Source organism: Ochotona princeps, chromosome 17 (assembly GCF_030435755.1).
Source record: "Ochotona princeps isolate mOchPri1 chromosome 17, mOchPri1.hap1, whole genome shotgun sequence".
NCBI classification, from domain to species: Eukaryota; Metazoa; Chordata; class Mammalia; order Lagomorpha; family Ochotonidae; genus Ochotona; species Ochotona princeps.
The window spans coordinates 61,280-79,276 of NC_080848.1; the positions used below are offsets into that span (position 1 = coordinate 61,280).

The 17,997-nt window shown below is 60.1% G+C and overlaps 1 protein-coding gene across 1 annotated transcript; it reads right to left on the reverse strand.

The window, feature by feature from the left end:
* Positions 1–4,916: 4,916 nt before the first annotated feature.
* On the reverse strand, positions 4,917–14,086 carry METRNL (meteorin like, glial cell differentiation regulator). The gene is made up of 4 exons (XM_004592981.3): positions 13,774–14,086; positions 10,662–11,047; positions 6,589–6,648; positions 4,917–5,663 (listed from the first exon to the last, which is right to left on the reverse strand). The coding sequence occupies exons 1-4, from the start codon at positions 13,935–13,937 to the stop codon at positions 5,347–5,349; spliced, it is 927 nt and encodes a 308-aa protein (XP_004593038.3). The 5' UTR covers positions 13,938–14,086; the 3' UTR covers positions 4,917–5,346.
* Between the last annotated feature and the right edge of the window lie 3,911 nt (positions 14,087–17,997).

A 17,997-nucleotide genomic window follows, 5' to 3' on the forward strand; every position in this document is an offset into this window, starting at 1 on the left:
TTCAATTAAAATAAATCAGTCTGAAAAAGAGAAAGCAAAGGCTTCAGCTTCTCTTGTCCTGTTCAGATGTTAGCCTGGCCCACCTGTGCTCAGCTGCTCTGGCCCCACCTTGTCCGGTGACCCTGCCCCCACCCTCTGTGTGGCACCACCCAGCTGAGTCCCCCTGAAAGTTCCTCATGCTCCACAGTGGCTCCCTGTGGAGGCAAGAGGTGCCTAGGAGGTGAGGGACGCCTGCACACAGGGGGACCAGCGGCATCGACACAAGGTCCATGTACCAGGAAGGGGGCAGAGCAGGGGTGACCTCCACTCCCCATAGTGCAGGGAGCCCCAGCAGGACTATAAGCAGGCAGCTTTCGACACCAGCACTGGAGGAAGGGAGTCGTCATCACGTGTGGGAATCAACCCTCAGCCTGGGAGATGGCCAGAACAGCTCTGTCCTCCCTTGCCCACCCTGCAGATGGCAGGTAGCACTGGCTTCCAGCTGTCCTCCAGCCTCCCTCCACGTTGGGGTCCCAGCCTTTCTCACTTCCAGGGTCCCCCACTGCCCACTCCATGAAGACTGAAGGTTGAGTTGGAGGGCCTCTCATTCAGATGAGAAATGAGGCCTAATAATGACCTCCGTTCTAGGGAGAATGGCCATCCCCACGACCAGCAGACATGGCCCTTGCGTGGCCACTGGAAAGGTGGTACTTCAGACATGGAGAACTGAGTGGGCAGTGCAGCTAAAGGGAGCTGGGATGGAGGAGCCCAGGCCCTGCCCACACAGAGACTCCCTGTGGGTGCAGGTCCAGATGACAGCACACATTCCCCAGGCAGGAGAGACAGACACACGGACACTGGTAGTTCCACATCACACAGACATAATACAGACACACAGACACTGGTAGTTCCACATCACACAGAGACATAATACAGACACACAGACACTGGTAGTTCCACATCACACAGACATAATACAGACACACAGACACTGGTAGTTCCACATCACACAGACATAATACAGACACACAGACACTGGTAGTTCCACATCACACAGACATAATACAGACACACAGACACTGGTAGTTCCACATCACACAGACATAATACAGACACACAGACACTGGTAGTTCCACATCACACAGACATAGTAAAGACACACAGACACTGGTAGTTCCACATCACACAGACATAATACAGACACACAGACACTGGTAGTTCCACATCACACAGACATAATACAGACACACAGACACTGGTAGTTCCACATCACACAGACATAGTAAAGACACACAGACACTGGTAGTTCCACATCACACAGACATAATACAGACACACAGACACTGGTAGTTACACATCACACAGACATAATACAGACACACAGACACTGGTAGTTCCACATCACACAGACATAATACAGACACACAGACACTGGTAGTTCCACATCACACAGAGACATAATACAGACACACAGACACTGGTAGTTACACATCACACAGACATAATACAGACACACAGACACTGGTAGTTACACATCACACAGACATAGTAAAGACACACAGACACATGCAACACCCTCAAACATACACACATGAGCATACATGCACACATGTGGGCACATCACACACATGCATGTAATATATATGACACATGCAATACAAGGCATATAGACTTCCGTGGGAACACATAGCACACACAATACACATAGATGCAGTACATAACACAGAAGCACACACAGACACACACTGGCAAACATGGGCACTGTGGGCACACACATACACATGGGCCCCTGTGGGCACACACACACAGACACACGGGCATACACACACGGACATACATGGGCACACACACAGACACACGCGGGCATACACACAGACAAACATGGGCGTACATGGGCACACACACAGACACACACGGGCATACACACAGACAAACATGGGCACTGCGGACACACACACACACACACGGGCCCCTGAGGGCACACACACAGGCATACACAGACACACACAGGCATACACACAGGCAAACATGGGCACTGTGGACACACACATGGGCACACACACAATACACACAGATGCAGTACATAACACAGAGGCACACACAGACACACACTGGCAAACATGGGCACTGTGGGCACACACATACACATGGGCCCCTGTGGGCACACACACACAGACACACGGGCATACACACACGGACATACATGGGCACACACACAGACACACGCGGGCATACACACAAACATGGGCGTACATGGGCACACACACAGACACACACGGGCATACACACAGACAAACATGGGCACTGCGGACACACACACACACACACGGGCCCCTGAGGGCACACACACAGGCATACACAGACACACACAGGCATACACACAGGCAAACATGGGCACTGTGGACACACACATGGGCACACACACAATACACACAGATGCAGTACACAACACAGAGGCACACACATGTGGGCACACATGCAGACACACACGGGCACACACACATGGGCCCCTGTGGGCACACACACAGACATACACAGACACACACAGGCATACACACAGGCAAACATGGGCACTGTGGACACACACATGGGCACACACACAATACACACAGATGCAGTACGCAACACAGAGGCACACACATATGGGCACACATGCAGACACACACGGGCACACACACATGGGCCCCTGTGGGCACACACACAGAGATACACAGGCAAACATGGGCACTGTGGGCACACATCCAGCCACACAGGGTCCCTTGGTGCGCCCTCCCTTGGCATGGTTTTGCTCTCTGCCCCGCCCCATCATAGGAGGCTCCAAGTGTTCTCTTGTTTCTTTGTTTATTCGCACTGTTTCACTTGCCCTGATTAAGCTGATGACCAGGAAACTATGTGGCTGGGTAAGCAAAACCCTACTGAAGATGAATTCCACAGCCCCCGGCGGTTGTGACCTCAGGACGCTGACACCAGCTGAGCTCTGTGCCCCATAGCTCAGCACCAGCCCCGTGAGGTGCACAACGGCCCAGTGTGGATGCGGATTCCTTACATTCCCACAGCCCACACGGCTCCCTCCCAGAGTTGGAACATCTGTGCTCTACAAATGAGTCCATAGCCCGAGAGGCCTCAGGCCCAAACCCGGTGAGCAGCTCCCATCACAGCCCCGCTGTTGTCACCCAGGACGGATGCTGCCACCATGGACCAGCCCCCAGGAGAGGGTTGTTGGCAGGAACACAGGGACACATTGTGGGGAGGCGTGGGGAGACAGAGTGGCCCGTCCAGAAGCAGAAACCCCAAGGGGAACCAAGCATGGCCCTGCCAAGGCCCCTCCCTGGGCCCCCACACATTCTGAACAGTCACAACATAGACGCTGGCCCCTGTGTGTTTGCTTCCTTTTTTTTATTAGTAATTTACTTGAAAGGTAGTTAGAGGGAGTGAAAAAGAGAGGTCTTCCATCCAACTGGCTCACTCCTCAAATGGCCACAGGAGTTTCTTCTGGGTCTTCCATGTGGTGCAGGGACCCAAGGATGGAAATGGACAAGAAATGGACTCAAACTGGTGCCCACATGTGATGCTGGCATTGCAAATGGTCGCTCTATCTGCTACACCACACCGCTGGCCTCCCATGCCCTCATTTTCACAACAAGGACTCCCAGATGATCCCAACAGAGGGGAAATGGGCAGGGCTGGCCCAGCCTGCTACCCCTGTCTGAGTGACAAAGCGAAGCGGGGATGATCCCCGCTCCCGTGGAGCCCTGAGCAGCCAGTCAGCTCTCCTGTCAGACATGGCTCTGGGAGGAGGGAAGCTGGGACAGCAACCACAGGAGGCCCCAGGGCTCTGTCCCACACGGACTGACAGGACTGCTGGGGACACAGATGGTGCAGTACCTCTAGGTGACAGAGAACCAACGCACCTGCCGAGCGCTGACATGAGCACAGGTCAGGCCCTGGCTCGTTATCCTGGCAGCCTCAGCCGCAGATCTGGTTCTGCAGCCTTTTCTCCCGAGCCCCAGCCTCCTGGAGTCGGCCCAGAAACCCACAAAGAGCAGCAGGGTTACCCCTCCTGCTGGCACCTCCCTGACTGTGCCCTTCCACAGTGAGGGCTGCCCCACCACCAACCTGCTGCTTGGCATGCTCGCCTACAAGCACCTGCTACTTGCTAAGACCTGCAGGAGACTGCAGAGATGTGCCAGCTCAGGCCTGAGTCAGCATACACCTAAGCCTGTGCATCCCTGTGTCAGCTCACACCTGAGCCTGTGCATCCCTGTGTCAGCTCACACCTGAGCCTGTGCATCCCTGTGTCAGCTCACACCTGAGCCTGTGCATCCCTGAGTCAGCTCACACCTGAGCCTGTGCATCCCTGTGTCAGCTCACACCTGAGCCTGCTCATTCCTGTGTCCCAGCTCACACCTGTCATCACACACCTGAGCCTGCACACTCCTAAACATACCTGAGCCTGTATAACATGAGCCAGTTTATAATCTCTGGCTGCCCAATGTAACTAGGCATCCCCCACTTGGTGCACTCAGGTGAGGGGTGTCCCTGGGCTCCATGTCCACTTGGAACCTTTGAACATGGCCCTGTCTCGAAAACAGGGTTCTGCAAAATGGAGTCAAGTGAAGGTTAGGGCCTTGGTGTGGACCTGACCTACGAGCTGCTGATCTCCCTCAAGGGACTCTGGGCCTCACTGGGAGCAGGAAGGAGCCCTCAGAGAAGCCCCACGACCTCTGTCAGATGTCCCTGGCAGGGGACAATCATCTGAGACGATAGCCACAGAAATCTCATCCTCAGGCCCCCCAGACCAGCCCCAGCCCCCGAGGGTCATACGGAGGTCAAAGGGTGCGACCTGGGGAAGCACTGAGGCAGCAGTAGTCTGGCAGGAGGGTGGCCAGCATGCCGCAGGGACTGAGTGGGCACTGGGCAGACAGACACCAGGCAGCTCGGATCCTAATCTTTATTCTCTGGGACGGAGCAACCCGCAGCCCCAAAGGGGCCATAACTGGAGAACCCGAACCCAAAGTCCAGAACAGAATGAAAGGACACGTGTTGGACTCCATAGTTTCCACCTGAAGACAGTGACCGCCAAGCGGCACCCAAACTCTGCAGCCAGGCGAGGCCCTGCACCACATCCAGGATGCAGGCCGCTCCCAGCACACGGGCCGGCTCCTTCTCACAGAAGCAGCAACGTGCTTAGTTCCACTGCACTTCTAGTCAGCCAGGCTATCCTTCGCCAGACCTCACAGCCTGGGCTCCGGGCTGGGCCTGCACACGGCCAGGTCCCCCCCGGCATGTGGCCCCCCTGGAGCTCGCGCCTCCCAAAAGTCCAGCAGCAGTTCCTTGGCAGGGAAGGCAATGCCGTGGCCATCGAGGTCACTCAGCGCCCACCTCACAGGGGTTCAGACCCCTCTCCTTGGCATCCTGGTACATCCTCTGGAAGTCCTGGAAGCGAGGGGCACAGCCAAGCCGCGCCTCCCCAAAGTGCACGTGGCCAGTGAAGAGGAAATCGCCAGGCCCTGGCCTCACACCACACTCCAGCAGGGTCCACACACGTCCCCGCCAGCCCCCGCCTTCAGGGACTGGCTGGAAGACCCTGCTCTTCTGCCGGTAGAGCCGGCTCACTTGCAGGTGGATGGCTGACTCCTGCCGCTCCGGCTCATGGGTGACGTTCTCGATGGAGCCTCGGACGACTGCAAGGCAAGGAGACGCAAGGCTCAGGGGGATTCAGGGGCCCAGGGTGCTTTGGCACCACAGGCATCGCAACCCCCCTCACAGGAACACTTAGAGAAACCCCGGCAGCTACGAGGGGTCTCCAACACGCAGCCTTTGTCAGAGACACGTGCTTTTCCTTGTGTGCCCACCAGTGTCCACGCATATGCAGTTGTGTGTCAGTGTCTGTGTGTGTGTCAGTGTGGTGTGTGTGTGTGTCTGCGTGTGTGGTGTGTGCCCACAGGTGCCTCTGTGTGTGTGTGTCTGTGTGGTGTGTGTGTGTGAGACGTGACTTCATCTGTGTCTGTTGGGAGGTGTGCTTGTGTGGGTTGTGTGCTTATACCCATAGACAGTCGTCCTACATAGTGCCTCCGGCTGACCAACACGTAAAATATCTGGGTCCGACAGACATGGGACAGCTAGGAGAACAAGGTGGCATGAGACCAGGATATGACAGGGAGGGGCTGTGCCGGGGGCCAGGACCCCAATGCTGTGCGGGGACCACAGGACCACATCACCGTCCTTGGAGTGGCATTTCCCCAGGAGCCTCTGTGTACCGTGAGCCTCAGGCCTGTGTCCATCAGCACCTGAGACGCCCACATGGGGCCGTGACACACACAGACTGGGACGAGGAATAAGCACTGGGGCCCTTCCAGACACCATGTGGACAAAGCATTCCAAGAGTAGCTATGGGCAGGGTCTAAAATTCCTCCCTGACAAAACGGGAAAAGCTGCGATAACCCCAAGCAGGCCACACATGAGTGCATGCGCACACACATGCAGTGAGCTTGCCTAATGAGGCCGAGTGTGGGCCTTGTGCCAGACTTGGCAGCCGTCCAGGGTCCCAGTCAGACTCCCTGTTAGGAGCTGCAGGCATAAGATGCAACAGTGCTGGTCAACACTCACCAATGTCACTGGTGCACACGGCCAAGAGTACCTCGGTGTGGCTGCAGGGGCTGCATGGCGCTGTGGAAGAGAGCAGAGTTGGGGCAGGGCCTGGATGCCACCACCCCGGCCGCCCAAGGCCCGCCTCGGTCCCAATTGTCCTGTACCGGATGGCGTGGGTGAGGGTCAGAGTCGACCGTGCAGGGAGGGGGCACCAGAGGCACCCAGCAGAGAGGGAGGCAGACATGCCTGCAATGAGAGCCGTGAGGGGCAGGCACCCAACAACAAGGCCATTTACAAGCCCAGACCAGGCTCTGGTGGACAGTCTCCATGCCTGCATCCCTCATTCCGCCCTGCCACTGTAGTGGGACACAGGCCAGCTCTCCAGTGCCGGTACAAACAAGAACTCAGCCCCAAGCAAAGCTGAATGGGTCACGCTGGGCCACACGTCCTCTCGCCCAGGGTGTGCCTCTGCACTGTTGGGAGCACCCCACAGGCAGGTAGTGCTACCCAGAGAGGTCAGGGAGCAGCCAACCAGGTCAGGGCCCCTCTGCAGGCCCCTTGTCACAGCAGGGTTGAGGCCACACCCCCAGGGCCATGTCAATCGAGCCCTGCTCAGGGCTGGCCTTCCGCACCGAAGCAGGAGAGCCAGGTCTCAGGAGCTCCTGTGTGGCTGAAGCGAGGCAGATCCGCAGCAGACCTCTCGGTGCGGAAGCCGCAGTCCTGGTGGCCCACATCCTGTGCTCTGGAATAGGCACAGCTTAAGGCCTCACGTCCACCTGCTCAAAGCTGCGAACTCAGCAAGACAGGCTCCCCTTGGCAGTCATGCCCGCACACCCCCACGACAGCCCTGGCCCACGAAGAAGCAAACGCTGCCCACGCACCTGGCATGTCACCCAACCCTGAGACGCACCTGGGTGCTGTGACTCAGGGCCCTTGGGCACAGGGCAGAATACTCCGTGAGCAGGGATCAGATGTGCATGGACCCCCAGGGCATCTCCTGGGTGTCTCCCAGCTGCTGTTCTCGCTGACTCCCCACCCCTCTGCCTTCTGCAGACTCAGCAGAAACAGCCCTCGAGGGTTCCGCTGCCTGACACCGCAGTCCCCACTACTGGGGGGACCATCTGACCCTCAGACTGGAGGCTGCCCGGCAGCTCCTATGAAGGTCCGGTCAGGTATGGGCCCTACACCACTAGCCATCCACACTGGCTATGGAGCAGAGGTCAGACACAAGTCAGAAGTGATATGGCAGTGGTGAGGTGTGCTTGCAGAAGGGGCGGTGGGAACAGGTCAGCACCTTCGGGAGGCAGGGCTGCAGCCATGAGCAAGGGGACGGGCACACATGGGCTGCCCCAGAGGCCTGGAGCAGACCCCCATGTGACAGAGAAGCTGCCAGGCCTAGCCATACACAAGGACAGGACACCAGCCCAGGTCCCAGAGTTTCCTCTGACCCCTCAGGGCAGCCAGCCTTGGTCGGCACCCCAGCCTGCCCACCCTGCCTGACAGCTGAGGGAGTAAAGGGCCACCCAGCAGACCGCTCTGCCCACCCTGAGCTACACGCAGCACCCTTGTAGGGTAAGCTCCCTGGCTGTGGAAAGGCAGACTGGGCAAAGGGCTGAAGTGTGGTCTAAGCACCTGGAACGGTGAGGGCTGGGGGTCTGCCAGAGGAAGACCACGCTGGAAAGTGATGGAAGCATCAGAGACCGCCCTAAATGTGGGTGTCAGCGGCCTCTGGGCTCAGGGGAGGAGGCATCCCCTGGGTGAGTCCCAAGGCCAACACCTGCCCTGACACCTCCACCCCCACCCCGGGCTGGGCAGACACTTGGCCCAAGCAAGAGTCCAGAGGAGCTCCCAGCCCAGGTGGCCACACCCAGGAGGCCACCACACCTGCGCTTCTCCCCCCTCCCAGGGCTTCTCCTTCACCGTGGACTTCGTTCCAGGGGAGGCTGTGGGACTGGTTGCTCAGGCTCAGCAGGCAGAGCCAGTTTCTGAGGGGAGGTAGGACGAGCTCAGTCTGCTCCCTCCTCCAGCTGTGCAGGACCCTCCCTGAGGGCCTGCTCTGGGTGGCACGGAGCTGAGCCCACATCCCAAACCCAAGCCCAGAGCACGCGGGCAGCCCCGCAGCAAACCCTGGGCAACAACCTTGAGGAGCAAAGAGCAGGCCAGGTGACAGGACCCGGCTCTCTCCGCCTGCAGGCAGGCAAGCCATTTGCATGGCCAGCCCACAGCCCCACACCGCCAGCATGCAACCCTGGCTGGGATCCCTCCCTGTCCCCCATCTGTGCCCAGGTAGGAGCAGCTGCCCCTCTGTCCGCCCTTCTGCTGACCACTGATGCAGGGCTTAGGGAAGTGACACCAGGGGACTGGGAGCAATGTCCTCCCAGAGCCACCTGGAGTAGCAGCAAGAGTGAGCTCACACACACCTGCACACACTCACAGCTGGACACACATGCTCACACCCACTCACACACCATTCTCTGAAGTCAGCAGGAAGGACAACCTTCATTCACGCTCGAGTCTGGTGGGCAACCATCCAGGTGCAACCCTCTGACTGGATGGACTTGTGTCAGGTCACCCTGGCCACGGTGAGACTGTCGCCAGGGTCCAGATGCGAGGCAGCACTGGCAGCAGCGGGCCAGTGGATTGGGGAACAAGATGCCCGTGCCCCGCACACCAGGCTGGCTGCAAGACGGGCACCCAAGCCCTCAGCAGGTCACCCTGATCCTGCTGTGTGGGGCTCTGGTCACATTCAGCCCTTTGGACGCTGCTGACACAGCTTAAGGGATGGAATCGTGGGCACAGCAGATGGCAATGCTCGGCCTGCACAGCCATCTCCTGGGGCAGGCCGCAGCTCTGTCAGATCCTCCCATGGAAACCTGACTACACGAACCAGCCAGGTCTCTCCCAGACCACTGGGTGTGGGCACCAGGCTCATCCCAGTCAGTACAGGGCTGCTGGCCTTGAGCAAATATGTGACCAGTCCCACCAGTCTCCACCACCCACTCCTGCTATCAGAGTTCCTGTCGGCCCCTGGGCCTGCCCTACACCTCATGCCCCAGTCAGGGGTTCAGTCACTCAGCCAGAAAGACCAGCCTGGGCCTGGGATTAGGGCTTTTCCAGATTCTGAGTTTATGTGCAGGGTCCCAGAACACAACAGAGCCCTCCCACTCCTCAACCTTCAGTCCACCAGTTATGTTGGTCAAGACGCAAGCCATCAAGAGTTCCGCCCAGTTCTACAGGCATCAGGAAGGGGGCTGGCCGACAGGGGTCTACCAGGGGCAGGAATGCAGGCCCCCACGAAGGATCTGTGGGGCCGTGACTGAGCCAGCCCTGCAACAGGCCAGCCTAGCTGGAGACAGACGGGAAGCTTTAAAATCTGCTGTGAACCAGAATAAAATGTGGATCCAGTTGGGACCAAAGTCTGCTCATCTCACACCCAAGGAGGTCCAGGCTTTTCCCAGCAGCATCTTCTTCCAGCACAGCTTGGAGACTGTGCAGTGACGCTCTGCAGCTGAGCTGAGCAGCCAGCCCCACCCACACCTCAGGCAGCACCCCCCGAAAGTCCCTGTCTGGGTAAGGCAAGCTTGCCATAGTTTCTGCAGAGTCAGGGCTGGCAGGAACACAGGGGCCCCACTCGCCAGGACCCTCCAGTGGGGTCTGAAGCCGCCTGCTGCCAGTCAGCCCAGAGCCTCCCAAGGGGCAGCCCAGGCTCCTCCCCAGGAAAGGTGGCCCCAGTCACTCTCTGCTCTGCTGACACTGGCCGGTGTCTCCTCCATATACACAGCTCTCTGACCAGACCCCTGCACCTGTCCCCAGGTCCAGGGATGCTCTGTCCTGACCAGCTCTGAGTTCGGGTTGGCCCCATGGTCAACGACATCACGGCTTTGTCCACTCTGGGCTACGGGGTCAGCCTCGCTCCCCACACCAACTCGGTAGCTCAAGGCCAGACACTTGGCAGGTCCACCGCCACACCAGCCTTGGGGGAGTTCTGGGGCACTTCCAGGGGTCCCCAGGCAGACATGGTAGGAGGTGAGCAGGCCCCCAAGGAGGGCCGGCAGGAGGTCGGACAGACGGACAGGCACGAGTTCACTTACCAGACAGGGCGTCTAGGTCCAGCTCCCTGCGTCTGCTGGTCAGTTCATACTGAAAGCCCGTGGTCCTCCTGCTAATGTCCTGCTGGGGAGTTGCCTCTACGAACAGGCCACCCCGCTCCAGGCCAAAGCACTGTACCCGGCCGGGGCTCTGGTCTCCGTCCCGCACCAGCAGTCTCAGCTCTCCAGTTTTCCGCAGATAAATATTAGCTCCTGAAGAGTCCCGGTAGTGTTTGATGCACACGGCCAGCTGCCGGGCAGGCAGGAAGGTGTTGGGCCGTAGGTTCACAGTGAGCGCGCCAGTTGGGTAAATCCACTCTACGGTGCCCTCCGAGCAGCGTAGGTACACCTGCTCCACCTCCTTCCTGTGCAGCTCATGCGTCAGCCCGCTGTGGGGAGGGGTGAGATACAATCAGCTGGGGGACAGCTGTCGGCAACGCCTGCCCAGGGCCCCCCGCCCACAAGGCAGCCTCCAGCAGGGGCCGCATCAGGTCCCACCAGAGCAGGGCAGGACAGGCAGCTCTGGCACTGTGGAAGGAAGGCATGACCATTCCAGAGACACGTCCCCCAGCCCCAGGTGGCCCAGGCCTCAGTGGGAAGGCCCATCAGGGCCTCTTCAGTGTGGACACAGAGGAGGGAGAAGGCAGAAAAAGCAGCTCTCCCACCCCGAGGCATGCTGGCAGGGGGAGTGGGAGCCCATGTCCCAGAGACCCACAGTGGCACAAGCCCATGTGGCAACGGCTTAAGCTTCGCCCACTTTTGGTTGTTTCATTTTCATTCATCTGTGCCCCAGGACCCTGCGTTGCCCAGACTCCAAGATCAGAGGGAAACGCTCTCTGTGGCAGGGCGGGGTTTCTGAGTCACAGCTGACCTCACCCGTGGGCACCAGGAAACACTGAGTATGCCACAGTGTTACAATTTCGAGAAACTGAAACCATCAAACCTTCAGTCCCTCTTCCCTGAACCTTCGATGCAAATGTCAGCCATGGCTACTGCTGGTCACAGCCACCGAGCAGGCCTGAAACTGACCCTGGGACCTGGTCCAGCAGTCCTGACCAGATCTCAGACAGGTCCACCCGCATTCTTGGGATTGTTATGTGAAATGAGCAGTGTGCTGGCCAGATCAAGCTCCCAGGACCCTTTCTTCAGGAAACAGAATGCATCTGCAGGGCTGGCTCAGGATCCAGGCCCCTTGGTCACCTGCAGCAGCCAGGTAAGCACCACAGGAGGCAGGACTGGGTGACCCTGCCGACCTGCTCCCCACCCCCATGAGGCTCAGACGGCGAGCAAAACAAACTTACAAATCACAGCCAATAAAACAGACCAGCTCCCCTGGCAGGTGCGTGGGGCTAGGCATAATTACAGCGTCATGCGGAAGTCAGACCAGAGCGCAGTGGCTGCCACACACAGCAGCGAGTCATCTTGTGCCCTGTGTGCGGGCATCAGGGGCTGAGACACAATGCCCACTCTGTTCTCACATGGAGTCTCTGGGGGGTCCACACACCTCCCAGCAGGGTAGCCAGGAAGCCAGGGCAGGGCAGCAAGAGTCACCGTGTGCACTGGACCAGGTGCACTTGGCAGTGCACTCAAAAGGCATTTGGCTGAAAGGCTACAAGGGAAACCAGAGTGACACAAGAAACTCCCTGAACCTGGTGCCTTCACAGCCCACAGCAGAGGCCATGCCTGTGGGGGACCGTGCCTGCTCGTCCTCCAGTCGCCGGAGATACTCAGGAATCAGGAACCCACCACAGCCCGACTCTGGGCTCTCACAGTACAACTAGCCACATGTGACAGTCAGATAGGCACCAGCTGGAAGGCTTGGCAGGGGTCATCCGTGTTGACGCCTCCCACCAGAGCTCTCACCTCAGACCTCCTAGCAATGCCCACACTGCAGCAGAGGTGGAAAAGTCTGCAAAGTACCGGGGGTCCACAGCCAGAACGCTGTGGTCGGACAGAGCAGCTGCGCCTGGGGACAGAAGGGCCCTGCACCAGGTGAAGGTTAGCCAGCCAGGCCCCTGCCCAGACGCACCCACACGGAGGGAGCGGGAAACGGAAAGAGGGGACACTCGGGAGGACAGGGGGTCAGCGTGGGCTGATGTCAGAAAGGACTTGGGATGGGGTGCCCCCTGGTGATTGGAGGGGGGTTAAGGTGGAGGCAGAGGAGCAGTGGAAAAGTGGGTGTGCCTCCAGAAACCCTATCCTCACGATTCCTGGCCCCTTGTTCCAGCAGCCTAGTGCACTCCTAAACCAAGCCGCTCAGTGCCTCCTGCAGGCGTGGCCTTCAGGGCAGGTGCCAGGGAGGAGGTGTCGGGCTGGTCTCGGCCTCCGCGCCCCCTCTGCCCCACTGGCAGCCAGGCTATCCTTGGAAACTGAGAGCAGTTTCACCCAGCATGATGGACCCAGTCTGCGTCTGGGCGTCCTGGGCACGGGGACGGCAGTGGAAGGCAAGGACCGCAACAAGGCCGCGTCCAGGCTCCAGCCCAGCCCAGCTCTAAGGCGGTGCAACCGTGCAGCTCCGCGAGGACTTGGGGCGGCCGCGGCGTCCGGGCAGGGCCCGGCCGGGAGCCGCGCACGACCGCCCCGCACCGCGCGAGGCGCACGCGGGCCCGCATCGCCTCCGGGGGCGGGGTCCTCGCGGCCGGGGTCGCCGAGCACCGCGTGCCGCCGCCAAGGGCAGCCCGACCTTCACAAGCCGGGCTCGGCGGCTGCGCTCCCTGCCCGCACCCTACCCCGCACGGGGGGCGGCCTCGGGCGCGCGGTCACGAAAGAGACCCTTCCCGGCAGAAGGTCCCGAAGGCGCGGCGATCCGAACCCCGCAGGCGCTGGCGAGTTCTGCCCCGCCGCGCTGCCGGCACCGCCCCGGGCGTCCTACGGACAGGGACCCGCCGGCTCTTTTGTTCTGGGACGGCGCGGGGGCAGGGGCACCCGGACCAGAGCCCCCCAGCCGGGCCCTGGATCTGCCAGGCTCTGCAGATGCAAAGGTCTGCCCGGGGCCGGACTCCACCGCACGTCGGAGTCCGCGGCTGCAGTCTGGCCGGGGTCTGCTCGGAGCCGGCATCTGCTGGGGTGGCCGGCAGTGGCCGGGGTCCGCCCCGGGTCGAACGTGCGCACTCACCTCCCCTTCCAGCTGCACAGGTCGCTCGAGTACTGCGCGCCCACACCGCCCAGCAGCACGGCCAGAAGGGCGGCCAGCAGCGCGGCCAGCGGCCGGCCCGGGGCGGGGGACAGCAGCCGCCGCGGAGTCGCGCGCCCCCCGACCGCCCGGGCCGCGTCCGGCATGCTCCGCTCGAGACCGCCGTCCGGCCCCGCGCCGCCTGGGCAGACCCGGGCCCGGGGGCGGCTCGGAGCGGGCGGTCACGGCGCGCGCTCTCCGCCCATCCCGGCCCGCGTAGCAGCCGCTGGAACCGCGCGCCCCGCGCTCGCAGCCGCCGCCGTCGCCGGACTGGCGAGCCCGGGTCTCGGCTCGTCCCGCCCCGCCGGGACGCCCCTCCCCGGCCCCGCGCTCCGCCCCGGCGGCCTGGCCCTCCCCGGACCCGCCCCTGGACCCGCCCCTGCCCCTCGGCTGGCCGGCGCCCTGTGCTTGCGCTGTGGCTCTCGCCTGGCCTCGCCGGAAACGACGCTTTGGCCCCGCACTGGGGCATCAGGAGCACTCCCACCCGGGTTAGAAACCTCCAAATAAGAGGTCAGTGAGTCCTTGTCCCACCGGTGCACCCGAATCCCCACCATCAGGGACCAAGGGTGTCAACGAGGGGGCGTCTCTGGGCGCAGTGGCCGCTGGCTCCTAGGAGGCCTGCAGGGTGGGGGCACCGGGGGTTTCATCTGGGCTCTTGAAAGTCACAGCCTCCTTGATGGAGACTCTGGGAGTCTAGGTGGTCCAGGGCCGAGGCGCTAGTTTGCCTGAAGCATCGTGCAAGAGGTTTGGGTGGGTGACTCCCTGGGCAGCCAGGCGGGGTCTGCTGGAACTGAGAGTCATCGGACCAAGAAAGAACTGGCCAGAAACTGAGCAAGTACCAGGTTGTCCCACCGAGGTGATAGAGCCCACAGGGCGAGACCCCTAAAGTCCAGGGCCAGAGGCCAGGCTCTGGGACCCACCTCATGCCCTCTTCGGCCCAGAGTGCAGTGCTCAGCTGGACTTCAGGCCATGGACCGGTGAAAGGGGGTAGGGCACCTGCCAGGCCCTTTTTTTTCATTTTTAAATTATATTTTTAACAATCTTTACATAGTTAATTAGGGTAAAAAGGTTCAAGGGCTACAGGAAAGTGGGTTTCCTTCATGTATCTGAGGTAAAGGGGGATTTTAAGGGACAAGCCCCACCCAGTCTCCCACCCACCCCAGGTCCCGGATGTGGGGCATGTTTCGAGGGTCTTGCTCGAGTGCTTTTGATAGTTCAACAGTTATGAGTTGCTGCCAATCTCGCCACTCCAAGCACGATGAGGTCGCTGAAGAATCCACTGACTGACATAGTCCATCTTAGAGTCTCCATGTGCCCAGTTTATCACTGCCAACATATGGCTGAGGTGGTTGATTGACTTGTTCTGTCTTCTGTCTTTTCTTGGTTAGGGTTCTGAGTCTGGCAGTTCGATTGGGGAGATCCCCAAAGAAACTTTATCTGAGGTGTTCCCAGTCCAGATTCTTGTGTGTACTAGAAAGTACAGGGCCCGGCACAGATCGCCCCATCAGCTGGTGGTTGCAATTGCTGGGTTGGTTCTGTTTCCAGCCCTGACTTCCACTGGAACCAATGGGTGTTACAGTCCAGCCTGATTCTGCCCAGCACACACTCGGCCCTCACATAAACCAGTGGGAGCTGCAGCCTAGTCGGAGCTGCCGGGCGCTTTGAGCTGCTAACGTGGACCCCAGCAGCTGAGAACTGGCAAGGCCTGCTTAGGGGTTGCTGGGCCACAGGGGCCAGGTGGACGCTATGCCATTCCAGGGCCAGTTCTGGGACATGGTGCCCATTCTGCTGTACTGAAGCCGATGTCCCAAGACAGGGGTCAGCAATTGTCAGGATGGGTCCACCCAACAGACTGGCCCCTATAGAGCAGAGTTGCTACCCTGAAGTGCTGGCGCTGCCTGGCACCACAGCTGGCAAAGGAAATGTCACTGCAAACAGGATTCCCGATCAAGAGAGATCCTGCTCCTGGGGGAGCAGCAGGAAACTTCAAGGCCTGGTGTCCTGACCCGGGTCCACTCAGCACCTACAGGCTCTCCCCGCGTGCCTGACCTGGGTCCACTCAGCACCTGCAGGCTCTCCCCGCGTGCCTGACCCGGGTCCACAGGGCCCTGCAGGCTCTCCCCGCGTGCCTGACCCGGGTCCACGGGGCTCCTGGCCCAGTCTTACACAATTCTGTCTTCTCCAGCTCTGGGCAGGGCCCCTGCTGCTAAGGGTGAGGGTTCAGGGCTAGGACCTGAAGAGGCCCTGCATCAGTGCCTGGACAGGACATGAGCCAGTCTCTGTTACCTACTCCCTGGTGTGGGTCATTCAGGTCGTGGACCAGGGTTCCTTCTGGAACCTTGACAGCTGCCGAGTAGGTGAGTCTTCAGTGGCGGCATCCTTACTCGGCACCAGCTCCGCTTGCAGAAACACCCCTGAGCCGCAGGTGCCACCGGGCTCCTGCTCCCTGAGCTGGGAGCAGCCTCATCCCACAGCAGCGAGCTCCCTGGCAGACAGAGGCAGGCAGTGTTGCAGCTCACCGCGCATGCTGATGGCCATTCCAATGCACAGGGGACTTGTACTAGAACCCTTTGAAACTGGTCTCTCCAAAGCAAAGCAAAACAACAACAAGAACAAGCGTTGAGATGTTCTCCACCACATGGGTCGGTTGTGCCCCTCCCCTTGGCTCCACTGGCCACCCTGACCTCTGCCTCTGAGGTCATTTTTGCTGCCCTACTCACCGGGACGTAATTTTCATAACTGTGGTCAAATGATGCGTTGAAAGCCGACGCTCGTAATCCCACGTTTGGTGATTGCGATGAGCAACCTGTAATTACACATGAAACAGCAGGTAGAGATCCGACCAGCCTCACCCAGGAGCCTTGAGTGCGTGAATCCTCACCTAAACTCCTCCTTAACCTAATTTGTTCTGCCATCTGGGCATCGGAGGAGTGTGGGAGGGAACACTGCAGATGGCTGGGTGGCAGCTGAGGCCTCCTTGAGTCAGCTGAGCATGGCCTGGGGCCAGCCTGTGGGCCAGGACTTGAGTCCAGCCAGCTGTGGCTGAGTGTAAGCTTGGGCGGTGCCTGTCCCTGAGTTGACCACAGGAGGCAGGGCTCTGGCTCGTGGCTTGGCAGCGAGGGCGCTCTGTAAGGTGTCATTGTCTCCATGCAGCCTCCTTGGCAGTCCCAGGCTTGGCACCAGATGGTGGTTGACTGACCCCAGGAGTTGCTGCCGAGGCTGGAGCCGCACCTGCTCCCTGGTTAGGCGGGGGAGTCAGGAGGGCACACAGGGGTCCCTGGGAACTCATGTGGGTGCTAGGCTGCGTGCTGAGCAACGGCAGCCTCTCAGTGGTCTGATGACACAATGTGAACAGTGGACCACAGGGTCCCCGAACTTTGAGCCTCCCTAGGCAGCCAGTGCACACAACACCCGGCTCCTAGAGCTGGCCTGCCTGTGCCCCAGGTATGATCCTGGAAAGGCTGTGTCTCACCACACCATGGCACCCCAAGATGTGTTGTGGGGATTGCTATCTGGGACACAGAGGTCAGGGGCCTCAGCTTCCCACGCACAAGCAGGAGTCCTTGTCCAGGGGTGTCGTGGGGCTGTCAGCACAGCCAGGGAGCCACACTTCAGCACGTATGTGTGGGGGCTAGACTGGTACCAGAGCCGAGGGCCCTGCCAGGGGTCATCCTGGACAGGAGTACAGACAGGCCATCCTGTCTGCGTCCACCTGAGTTCTAGAAGCTGCTTCTGCCTGAACCCACCTGTGACCTCTAGAACCAGCTGGAAGTGAGGGTTCTGAGGACAAGAGACCCCTCAGCCTGCACAATAAGTGCTCACCCTCCCTGTGCTGTGCCACAAAGGGCATCTCCCAGAGTGTCAGATCCTGCTGAATGACCCAGTGGGCAGAGACAGGTTCACAGGGCTGTGGCTGTGCAGAGGCACCCACTGAGACACCAGGCAGGCCCTCCCAGCACTCAGTCTGTGCCTCATTGAGGCCTGCCCTGCCAGCCCCTGTGATCCAGCCAGGAAGAGGCAGGGCTGAGTGGTGCGGGTGGTGGCAGCTGGCACCACCCTGCGGCCGTTCTTGGCTGGTCCTGGGTGGAGGGGCAGATAGCCAGGGCCGGGCAGGGGATTGGCACATGCGAGGCCTGAGGAGGGTTAGATGCCTGCCAGGCGTCCACC